The sequence below is a fragment of the Caretta caretta genome, chromosome 1, assembly GCF_965140235.1.
Source record: "Caretta caretta isolate rCarCar2 chromosome 1, rCarCar1.hap1, whole genome shotgun sequence".
In the NCBI taxonomy this organism is placed as follows: Eukaryota; Metazoa; Chordata; order Testudines; family Cheloniidae; genus Caretta; species Caretta caretta.
In genome coordinates, this window is record NC_134206.1 from 246,544,773 (window position 1) to 246,556,803 (window position 12,031).

Below are 12,031 nucleotides of genomic sequence, written 5' to 3' on the forward strand. Positions count from 1 at the left end.
CATATGACCAGGGAAGAGTATAAAAATATTGCTCGGGCATGTAGGAATGATAACAGGAGGGCCAAATCGCACCTGGAGCTGCAGCTAGCCAGAGATGTCAAGAGTAACAAGAAGGGTTTCTTCAGGTATGTTGGCAACAAGAAGAAAGCCAAGGAAAGTGTGGGCCCCTTACTGAATGAGGGAGGCAACCTAGTGACAGAGGATGTGGAAAAAGCTAATGTACTCAATGCTTTTTTTGCCTCTGTCTTCACTAACAAGGTCAGCTCCGAGACTGCTGCGCTGGGCATCGCAAAATGGGGAAGAGATGGCCAGCCCTCTGTGGAGATAGAGGTGGTTAGGGACTATTTAGAAAAGCTGGACGTGCACAAGTCCATGGGGCTGGACGAGTTGTATCCGAGAGTGCTGAAGGAATTGGCGGCTGTGATTGCAGAGCCATTGGCCATTATCTTTGAAAACTCGTGGCGAACGGGGGAAGTCCCGGATGACTGGAAAAAGGCTAATGTAGTGTCAATCTTTTAAAAAGGGAAGAAGGAGGATCCTGGGAACTACAGGCCAGTCAGCCTCACCTCAGTCCCTGGAAAAATCATGGAGCAGGTCCTCAAAGAATCAATCCTGAAGCACTTGCATGAGAGGAAAGTGATCAGGAATAGCCAGCATGGATTCACCAAGGGAAGGTCATGCCTGACTAATCTAATCGCCTTTTATGATGAGATTACTGGTTCTGTGGATGAAGGGAAAGCAGTGGATGTATTGTTTCTTGACTTTAGCAAAGCTTTTGACACGGTCTCCCACAGTATTCTTGTCAGCAAGTTAAGGAAGTATGGGCTGGATGAATGCACTGCAAGGTGGGTAGAAAGCTGGCTAGATTGTCGGGCTCAACGGGTAGTGATCAATGGCTCCATGTCTAGTTGGCAGCCGGTATCAAGTGGAGTGCCCCAAGGGTCGGTCCTGGGGCCAGTTTTGTTCAATATCTTCATAAATGATCTGGAGGATTGCACTCTCAGCAAATTTGCGGATGATACTAAACTGGGAGGAGTGGTAGATACGCTGGAGGGGAGGGATAGGATACAGAAGGACCTAGACAAATTGGAGGATTGGGCCAAAAGAAATCTGATGAGGTTCAATAAGGATAAGTGCAGGGTCCTCACTTAGGACGGAAGAACCCAATGCACAGCTACAGACTAGGGACCGAATGGCTAGGCAACAGTTCTGCGGAAAAGGACCTAGGGGTGACAGTGGACGAGAAGCTGGATATGAGTCAGCAGTGTGCCCTTGTTGCCAAGAAGGCCAATGGCATTTTGGGATGTATAAGTAGGGGCATAGCGAGCAGATCGAGGGACGTGATCGTTCCCCTCTATTCGACATTGGTGAGGCCTCCTCTGGAGTACTGTGTCCAGTTTTGGGCCCCACACTTCAAGAAGCATGTGGATAAATTGGAGAGAGTCCAGCGAAGGGCAACAAAAATGATTAGGGGTCTGGAACACATGAGTTATGAGGAGAGGCTGAGGGAGCTGGGATTGTTTAGCCTGCAGAAGAGAAGAATGAGGGGGGATTTGATAGCTGCTTTCAACTACCTGAAAGGGGGTTCCAAAGAGGATGGCTCTAGACTGTTCTCAATGGTAGCAGATGACAGAACGAGGAGTAATGGTCTCAAGTTGCAGTGGGGGAGGTTTAGATTGGATATTAGGAAAAACTTTTTCACTAAGAGGGTGGTGAAACACTGGAATGCGTTACCTAGGGAGGTGGTAGAATCTCCTTCCTTAGAGGTTTTTAAGGTCAGGCTTGACAAAGCCCTGGCTGTGATGATTTAACTGGGAATTGGTCCTGCTTCGAGCAGGGGGTTGGACTAGATGACCTTCTGGGGTCCCTTCCAACCCTGATATTCTATGATTCTATGATTCTCATTGCAGTTATCTGATATTGTAGGGAAAACTCTGATATTGACATCATTGCTTTGCTAAATCAGGGCTATAATGCCTCTGCTTTGCTCTGTGGTCCTACTTTAAGCCTAAGTTATCTCATGCATCAATTCTATACCTTTTCCCACCTTGTGTAACTCTGCAAAAGACGATGCATTTACAAATTATCCTTATTGAGGAGTTGAAATTCCTCAATTGTTGCATTTGACAACTTATCCCTTACTGGAAACACTTTTTAAAATGAGAAACTTTATCTTGGAAGCTACAAAAGGACCTAATGATAAATTTAAAGAGCAATGATCAATTTAAACTGTTTGACAATATCTACAGCTAGTACAAGTTCATTAGTGTTAATGTCTGAAGTGAAATTAGGTGAGGGTGCAGTTCTTGTCTGAAAATGACTGTAAACTGATATTGTAGGGTTTGTTTTTTATGTATCATTAGTTATTGATTGAGAATGTTTTGGTCCGAGAACAAAGATGTCTTTCTCAGTCCTGCAAACTCATAATGGAATCTGAGTAAACCTGAGTTTATTCCTCCTTTTCTGCAGAAGAAATTCTTCTGAACCACTGCAACCCATCTGTATTGTACAAGTGTGATTTAGGAAAGAATTTGGCCCTATTTGGAATTTATGGTATGGGTACATCTACACAGCAACTGGGAGATGTGATTCCCAGCTCGGATAGACGTTTGTGCACTAGTGCTGCTTGAGCTAATGCATAAAAATAGCAGTATGGCCATAGTGTTGTTGTCAGTTGTTGGCTGCATGTGTTCTCTCTGTGTGCTGCAATGGGTCTGGCCAGATGGCCCATACAGCAGACTTCGATGGAATTGTCCAAGAAGACTACAAACTTGGTTCAGTGGCAAAGGCGCTCCACCATATTTATTGTGAAGGAAGCACAGTCCTAATGCCCTGGCTCAATGGTTACAGGTACAATAATTAAGGCTACGTTTTTTCACGGATATTTTTAGTAAAAGTCATGGACAGGTCATGGGCAATAATGAAAAAATCACGGACGCCCGTGACCTGTCCTTGACTTTTACTAAACATACCCCTCACAAAATGGGTAGCCTGGGCAAGGGTGATGGGGGCTGGGAGCTCCAGGGTCCCCCTCTGCTGGAGGCTCCAAGTTGTGGGGGACCCCCCTGCCACCCACAGCATCCAGAAGCTCTGGGGTTCCCTCTTGCCGCCAGGTCCCCCCTGCTGTCTGCTGTAGATGGGCAGGGAGCAGTGGGGTCCCCTTTGTGGGCAGGGAGCAGTGGGGCCCCTGCCTCCCATGGTGGCCAGGAGCGGTGGCAGCGTGGAGCTGCGGGGGTCCCTCCTGCCACTCTGCAGGTGGCAGGGGATCCTGCAGCTGGCGCTGGCTGAAGTCATGGAGGTCTTTGGAAGTCACGGAATCCATGACTGAATCGCAGCCCTAACAATAATAGATGTATGTTTGTTACAATGAACCAGCCCAGTAAGGGATGTGACTTTCCGCTCCTCCCTCAGCCAAAGACACCTCCTCTGTGACTACTCTTTTATAAATTCATACAAACAAGTTACATATTGCCCCTCTGATGTGGTTAGTTACCACCCTTTACATTGTATATGTTGGTTCAATCAAAACATCTTTATCCATCACCTTGTAATCTTTAGGAGGGGTCAGTGTGTCCCCATATCATCTTCAGGGAGTGTATTTACACCATAACTTTGTATCGGGGTGTTCTGGCATGATCTTCTGGAATATGTTTTTGCAAGTGTCCAGCGCCTAGTACTTTTTAGGAGTGTTTTTTGCAACACCAGCCGTGTTCTTGCCAAGTTCATGTTCCGGACAGTGAACCTGCAAGCAGGCATGTTTTGTTACAGAGCTCAACTTTTGCTCATAGCCTGACTCTTGCTAACTTTGCATTATATAAGCAGGGCCTTAGGCTTTAAAGGAGGTCTTATGTCTCTGGACTCTCTTTTTCTACTACAAATGCTATGGGTGGCAGTTTGGGCTAGCAGCCTGAGTATAAGCCCTTCTGACCCCCAGCTACATACTTTGCGGCTTGTGTGAGCTGTCATCCATGCCAGCTTAGCCACACTGCTACTTGTAGGCACTAATGTGAGCAGAACTTGTGTGTTTGTGTGTATATAGGTGTACCCTATATCTTTACCTCAGAGTTAATGTAAATTATCTATGCTCAAGTTAACTCCTCTTGAGTTAACCTGGTTTCAGTGAGAGCATCCATCCTGCAAAATAACACTGGAGCTACACAGAGTGCGGGATGTGAGCTTCTGATGAGTTCTGCTAACTCCAGCTGTGTTCTCTTATCTCCTGGTCAGCCAGCCAACTTGAGGTAAAAACATTATCAGACTCAAGTTACGGATTTTTGTGTGTGGATAGACTTAAGCCAAGAGCTGCCTGTAACTCAATATAGCAGTGAAGACATCAGTTGTGGATGGACGAAGAGAAATAGAATCAAGCCCCATTTTCTAACTGTTGGCTCTGTAGAGTTGCTTGGGTAGAAAGTAGTTAAAATGTACAAATCAGAAGATATGTCCAAAATTCACATAGGGAACAGGTCTGTGGAATGAGTGCCATATTTATGTAGTTATTTTTCAGAGTGGTTCCACATTCCGATTCAGATTATTTAGGTGTGATTATTTTGGACTTTTTTTCATCATAACGTAACTCCAACTGTGGTTTGCAAATCTGACAACAACAGCATAACTTTTAGTGTGGTTTTTAAGTCTTTCTCAATTTTTGGTAAAATAGCTCTCTCCCAGAGCATGAAGCTCTTATTTTTTTTAATTTTTTTTTTAATTAAAGTTTAGGCTGTTGAAATTCTGAGTAACGATTGAAGGTTTTGGCCCTGTATACTTGAGAAGGAAATAAATTCTAAGGTAGAAGTTGGATTCATAAATATTCTCTTTAATGCTCTCTTGCTGTCTGTTTTCTTTAGTGGGGCAGGTAGTGATTTGGTTGTCTTGTCCCATCACATCAATAAAAATCTGTTACTACTTTGCACTTTATAATTTAACCCCTTAGCAAGTCACTTTTTAATCCCATTCTCTTATCCTCCTTTCACTGTGTCCATCTCTCACTGTGGCACCTTAATGTGCTTTTGTAAACAATGATATGGTTAGGTTCATGACCTCCATATCAGTTCTTGACTTTAAACTATTGTTAAAGAAACAGCTTTCTATGCTGAAGATAATGAAGGGTAGCAGCAGTTTATTCTGGGAATAAGTCAGTTGTTACCAAATTTTATTTACTATTTTGATTTAAATAGTACCCCCGTGACAGTGTACAAACCCTGCACTGGAAAGGAAGGGGGTAAGCAGCTACTTTGGATCAAGGCAGCCCTGCCCCCCCTCACCTGCAAAGCATGCATGGGCTGGAGGAGGAACTTAAAAGGGGAGCAGATCAGCTCAGTAGCTGGCTGGTGGAGAACTGACCTACATGCTGATCTCTTGGGAAGGAGCACTGCAGGAGCTGCTACTGGCTGTACCACCTTTGCCAAACCCACAGAGAAGGGACTTGCAGCTCTCAGAAGATCTGAGGCTTTTTGATTTCAGTTATTTCATATTTTTACTTTATCCATTGGGAAAAGAGGGATTTGGTAGGAAGTGATCCAGGGAGGCGAGACAGCAGGCTAGCACTTTGAGACGCAGGACTTAGCTTCTTACTACTGGGCCCTGGATTGGAACCCAGTGGAGAGGGTTCCGTAGAGCTAGTGTGTAGCAGGTAGACTTGTCAATATGCTCAACTATTATTAAATAACTACCATGATGGTGGGTGATAATTTGGGGACTCAATAATTCACTGATTGCCAAAGAGCTTTTTAGCTCCCTGTCCTTTAGTCTTATCTCCTTAACTGCAAACTACAGAGAAATTGAATAGTGTAGTATGGTTGTATTAAAACAAAACAACTCGCAAAACCAAACCCGTCAATCCAGAATTGTAGTGAATTTAGGTGATGTACCCAGGCCTAGTAAATCTTAGATGTTTAACAAGGTATTTCCTCAAACCTCTGTATATATTAGGGGTCGGGAAGGAATTCTCCTCCAGGCAGATTGGAAGAGGCCCTGGAGGTTTTTCGCCTTCCTCTGTCGCATGGGGCACGGGTCACTTGCTGGAGGATTCTCTGCTCCTTGAAGTCTTTAAACCACGATTTGAGGACTTCAGTAGCTCAGACATAGGTGAGAGGTTTTTCGCAGGAGTGGATGGGTGAGATTCTGTGGCCTGCGTTGTGCAGGAGGTCGGACTAGATGATCATAATGGTCCCTTCTGACCTTAATATCTATGAATCTATGAATACGATTTTATTGCCGATCTAAGCAGAACTCCTTTGTTACACTTCTACCAACCTCATACACAAGTTCTGCAGAGGGAAATGCCACTCAGATGGAATATAGGATTGTGCAGTCCTAGTGAAAATATTTCTTAACTGCTGTGTTTTGTCAGCTGCTGGTGGTTGATTTTCCTATAGACAAGATGCATCAGGTTTGCAGTCGGTGGAGTTATCTGCCAAAAAGTGTACAAATAGCCTTGCAAAATTCTACTTGGGATACTCATTTTCATGTGTAAAATCCTAGTATATCGATGTAGAAAGGATAAGTACCCAGATCCAAACATCTTTTTTGGTGACACTTGTATGTTTCCATCATGGTGTAGCCAGGAAAATTAACCTTCTACTATACTGTTACTCATTGTAGTGTTACTGTGAGATGTTTAAAATAGTCACCTCAAAAGATACAGAGTTGCTTTATAGAAGTTAAAGTACAATTAAGCAACTTTTCAGTTCTTTCCAAAAGGTTGTTGTGAAGATTAACATTCTTAAAGTGCTGTGAGATCTGTGAATGGAAAGTGCTAAAAAAGTGCAAAATATTTTCTTAAACCCAGTAAGTTTTCCAGGGCCGACTATAGGATTTTTGCCGCCCCAATCAAAAAAATGTTTGGCCGCCCCCACTCTTTTTTTGCCCCTCCCCTCCTTCCCAACCCCTTCCCCAAATCCCTGGCCCCTCCTCCTCCCCTGGGCATGCCACATTCCCCCCCCCATTGCTTCCTGCAGCTCCCCGCAACCCCCCGCCCTCGCTCACCTCTGCTCCGCCTGCTCCCCTGAATGCGCCGCTGCTCCGCTTCTCCCCCCTCCCTCTCAGGTGAGGGAGAGGCAGCGCGTTCAGGGGAGCAGGCGGAGTGGAGGTGAGCGAGGACGGGGGGGGAGTGCAGGAAGTAATGGGGGGCAGAAGAACTGCTCCCCGCCCCAGCTCACCTCCACTCCATCACCACCGCCACCTCTGAGCACGCCGCCACTCGGCTTCTCCCCCCTCCCTTCCAGGCTTGCTGCGTGAAAGAGCTGTTTGGCGTGCGGCAAGCCTGGGAGGGAGGGGGGAGAAGCGGAGCAGCAGCGGCGCACTCAGGGGAGTAGTCGGAGGCGAGCTGGGGCGGTGGGGGCTGGAATGCCGCCCCAAGAAATGTGCCGCCCCAAGCACCTGCTTGTTCTGCTGGTGCCTAGAGCTGGCCCTGTAAGTTCCTACTTCAAGGTTGGTGAAATAAATGAATACAATCTGTGGAGGCATTTGTTTTCCTTTAAATAAAATATAAAATATTAATATTACAGCATTGCAGTCATGCGTATGTAAGAAAGTCATGGATGTGTTTCGATTTTCAGAGCAGTGGAAAGAGTTCAGTGCTGGAAAGTCTTGTGGGGAGGGATCTGCTCCCACGAGGTACTGGAATTGTCACCCGGAGACCCCTTATCCTGCAGCTAGTGCATGTCTCACCAGAGGATCGTCAGAAAACATCTGGAGATGAAAATGGTAAGAGTGATCCAAATGGGATTTTAATCTTCATGTGTTTATGTAGTTCTCCTTAAAAGGAAACACCTCGGGATATTTCTATCCTTTTTGTGCATTCAAACCAAGTGGGAAAAAATCACTTGAACTTTAAAATGTATTTGCTCATTTTTTCTTATTCCTTTGAGGCTTATTTTATACATATATTGTGTTGAAAAAACAGCCACTGTAATCCCCTTTTCTACCCATACAACAGAAGCTGCAAAAACTCTGGCAATTCGGAGAATTGGTTCTTTCAATAGCTTTTCTTCTTTAACAGTTTCATATTTGTAGTCTTACCTCTGTTCTCTTCCTTGTATTCAGTGAGCACCTTTGAGAAGAGAGTATTCCAGTATCTGACCGGTAGTGATTGCATAGGGTGTGCAGAGCATTTTTGCTTATGTTCTCTGTTCCTGATGATAAATAAAACCTCCCCAATAAGTGTATGACTGTGGAGAGGAGTTAAAGAATGTATGTACACTGGAAAAAATAGTGGGCTGGGGAGTACGAAAACAAGCCTTTATTGGTTTAAACCTTAATTGGAACCTCCAGTGGCTTATTGATATCATTTACTAAGCTGTATTGAGAAATTCTAAGCCGTGTGAAAGTAGGATGATTTAGATTATTCTAAATCTCGTCTAGTCTAGTCTAAAGCATTAGTCTCTTTTAGCGACTCCTTCTTATCCCTTGGCAGATCAAGCGTGTCACCTCAATTGCCAGTTGGGAGTTGGAACAGTTTCACTTTGTATTAAGTAATACTTTTGGTCTATGTGAGAATGAGACCACTAGAATTAATCAGTCATAGCAAAAAATATTTTCATTTGACAGTGGAACCACATACACTTCTGATAGCATGATAAACTTAAATATAAATACTAGAATTGTTAGTTTTCCCTGAATTTAAATAAAGCTCCTTTAAAAACCTTTAGTTCAAAACAGATTCCTGAAAATATTAAATCAAGGCTCTAGAAGTCTGTTACTTGTTATGACACGCAGCACAAGAAACTACTCCACAAGCATGGGCTCTGATATGGATATTAAAATAGAACCACAGAACACATTTGGTTTCTTTAAAGTATCCATAAAATTTAATTTCACGTTATTTGTGTTTTATCTGCACCTAATGTTTTGGTACCCTTTCAACTGCTTTGACCTTGCGCACTGTAGAATGAGATACATGATAATTACTAGTTTGTTTGTCGTAGTCTGCAAGTGTAAGGGTAGAAAAGATGGTTTTTTAGACTAGGACAGATTATTAGGAGTTTGTAGGCATCTCTTCTGTTCTCAACTCTGTTACAAATTTCCTGTGACCTTGGGGTTCAGTCTTTTCAACTATAAAATGGGGATAATGGCACCTACTGTACAGAGATGGTAAGTTAAATAAATATTTATAAAGCCCATTGAGATCTTTGAATGAAAGCCACTACATATGTGCAAAGTGTTATATCTACATTTTTAATTTTCAGAGTAAGGTAGGCTCATCTGATCGGAATGGACAGAGCTTTATGGCTTCTATCAACAAAGTTAAAATTTCTTTACTGAGGTGCAAATAAACTGCACGGATGCTCCAAGAAGCTGGGACAAACTAAAGCAAAATACACAGACGCTTTTCAATAGATACCTTTCTTTATGTGTAGGGCCCTGCCAAATACATGGTCCGTTTTGGTCAATTTCAAGGTCATCGGATTTTAAAAATAGTAAATTTCATGATTTCAGATATTTAAATCTGAAATTTCACAGTGTTGTAATTGTAGGGATCCTGACTCGAAAAGGAGTTGTTGGGGGGTCGTTGTACTGCTACCCTTACTTATGTGCTGCTGCTGACGGCGGCACTCCCTTCAGAGCTAGGCAGCTGGAGAGCGGTGGCTGCTGGCCAGGAACCCAGCTCTGAAGGCAGAGCTGCCACCGCCAGCAGCAGTGCAGAAGTATGGATGGCATGGTATGGTTTTGCCACTCTTACTTCTGCGCTGCTGCCTTCAGAGCTGGGTCCTCAGTCAGCAGCTGTCCCACTCTGGCCGCCCAGCTCTGAAGGCAGCAGCACAGAAGTAAGGGTGGCATGGTATGGTATTGCTGGCAGGGCACTGCCTTCAGAGTTGGGTACCCAGCCAACAGCTGCTGCTCTCTGGCCATCCAGCTCTGAATGCAGCAAAGAAGTAAGGGTGGCAATACCGTGACCCCCCTGCTTCTCCAATAACCTTGCAACCCCCCTGCAACTCCTTTTTAGGTGAGAACCCCCAGTTTGAGAAATGCTGGTCTCCCCCATGAAATTTGGTCTTTTGTGTGCTTTTACTCTATACTATACAGATTTCATGGGGGGGAGACCGGGTTTCACGGTCTGTGACACATTTTTCATGGGCGTGAATTTGATAGGGCCCTATTTGTGTGTTAGATATAAGTACACAAGCAACTGTCTGTATATAAACCTATATGTAGCTAATTATGATGATCAGATGTGTCTCTTTCATTCCAGCCTCAAGGACTAAAATGACATGAAATAAAGAATAACCATATGAACTTTGTCCTTCCATAGTAGCTGATGTGACGCATAGTTGTCCTATGATAATTTTAGGGATTTAGAGAATTTTCTTGTTTGGAAAAAATAACTCATTTTACTTTCTTTTGAATATTAACAAAATTATATGCTGCTGAGTTCGGCTGCAGTATTACTGACTGTTTCTTAAATGAGTCAGCATGGTCTGTCTCTCATACAATGTTAAAGCTGCATGCTGTCAGAGGGTCTGTTTTTCTGATATTATAAAGCAAACACTGTTAAGGAGATGAAGTCCAGAATTTGACCTACATTTAAAAAACAAAAACAAAACACTTTGGCAGGTAAATACCCTCTGCAATTTGAATTTTATGTGTAATTTTGTCACCAAACCGAGAGTATTAATATGAAGCTGAATGACAACACAGGACAAATACCAGTGGGAGAGAGGAGTGCTTAATCTATTGGACCTCTAGTACTGTTCCCTAACAAATGCTATTCTCAGAATTAAATATGTTCCTGCTGACATCATTGTGCAAGTGCATATGCAGAATTATAAAAACCATTTTAGCTTTGAAATGTAGTGTGAAAGTTTTGCCAGATGAACTAGGACTACTTGGTAGTTCATTATTAAGATTCCAAAAATAGTGCAAATAATGGATTATTTTCAAAATAAATAGAATTATATTCCACTTGCTAATAAGATGAAAGTATATGTTTCTAAAACTGACGTACAGTAGTTGCATATGGTGGCCATACACTACAGTTTGTAAATAAATCTAAGGACAGTTGCATATCTGAACTCTACACCTCTAACTCTGAAGTGCATTTCATGGAACTAACCCTGTGGCACTTGACTGTAGTTGATTAAGTTGGCTACTAGTTAGAGTGCCAGGTAATGTCACAGGCTAGCTACCAATTTTACTAAAGTTGTTAAAGGCAAGTTACTAGGAGACTTGAGAAATCTTATAATTTTTTTAAGTCCGGCCCATAATATCACAATCACCAGACAGGGCACTGGATAGCAACATATGACGTTTTTGCAAGAATGCTGGATAATCAGGAATGCTAGACATTTATTGTATAATAAAGAAGAGGAGTTTCATATTATCCGCAATGTTATAGCTGCTCCGGTTATTCCAGTTTAGTAAACTTGGTTTCTGTTTCAGAACTCTTGTGAATATCTGTTCTCTCAAGCATATTTTAGCATCTGGTCATTAAATAAATTGACATATTTGCTTTTACTTCTGTTTTTAAAAAAATACACTAAACTTGCAAAATCTCCAATAAAAATCAGTAGCTTGGGCAAAAAATATTATGATGCACCCCTAATTAGGATGAATTAGAATTTGGAAAACAAACTTAATATTTGCCCATCCTAAGTGAGGGGAGATTTTTCTGCTAGTTGAATCTTATACAAGAAGTCCTCCGTTTCTGCACCAGTGCACTGTACTATTCTGAACATACTGTTAATGAACTCTTCATGCTCATAAACGTACGAACACATAAAGGTTCCTTGTGCTTTCATTTGAATGCCTCCTTGTATTGTGCTGATCTTGACTTAACATTTTAACACCAGCTTTAGCTTGTCTATAAATCATACACATCTTGGTTCCAAAAGTGAGGCTTTGTACATGATGTTTTTATAAACAGAAATTTATCTTCAGCATGGGTATATTCACCCAGAAAATTCCTCCCTTGTTTTTTAGTTTAAAGACTTCAGAATTGTCACCTATTGTACTTGATTTCAGATCTTAATATTGTTGTGCAGAATAATTGTTTTTCAAAAACAGTTGAAGGTAAATACATTGATATAACGAC

At 42.6% G+C, this 12,031-nt stretch overlaps 1 protein-coding gene across 4 annotated transcripts in view; it reads left to right on the plus strand.

The window, feature by feature from the left end:
* DNM1L (dynamin 1 like) overlaps positions 1-12,031 on the plus strand; it is a 65,708-nt gene that overhangs the window by 14,159 nt on the left and 39,518 nt on the right. For all 4 annotated transcript variants that reach the window (XM_048829985.2, XM_048830005.2, XM_048829995.2 and 1 more), the window contains exon 2: positions 7,560-7,707. In XM_048829985.2, the coding sequence (XP_048685942.1) occupies positions 7,560-7,707 (148 nt within the window). The remainder of the gene's footprint in view (positions 1-7,559; positions 7,708-12,031) is intronic.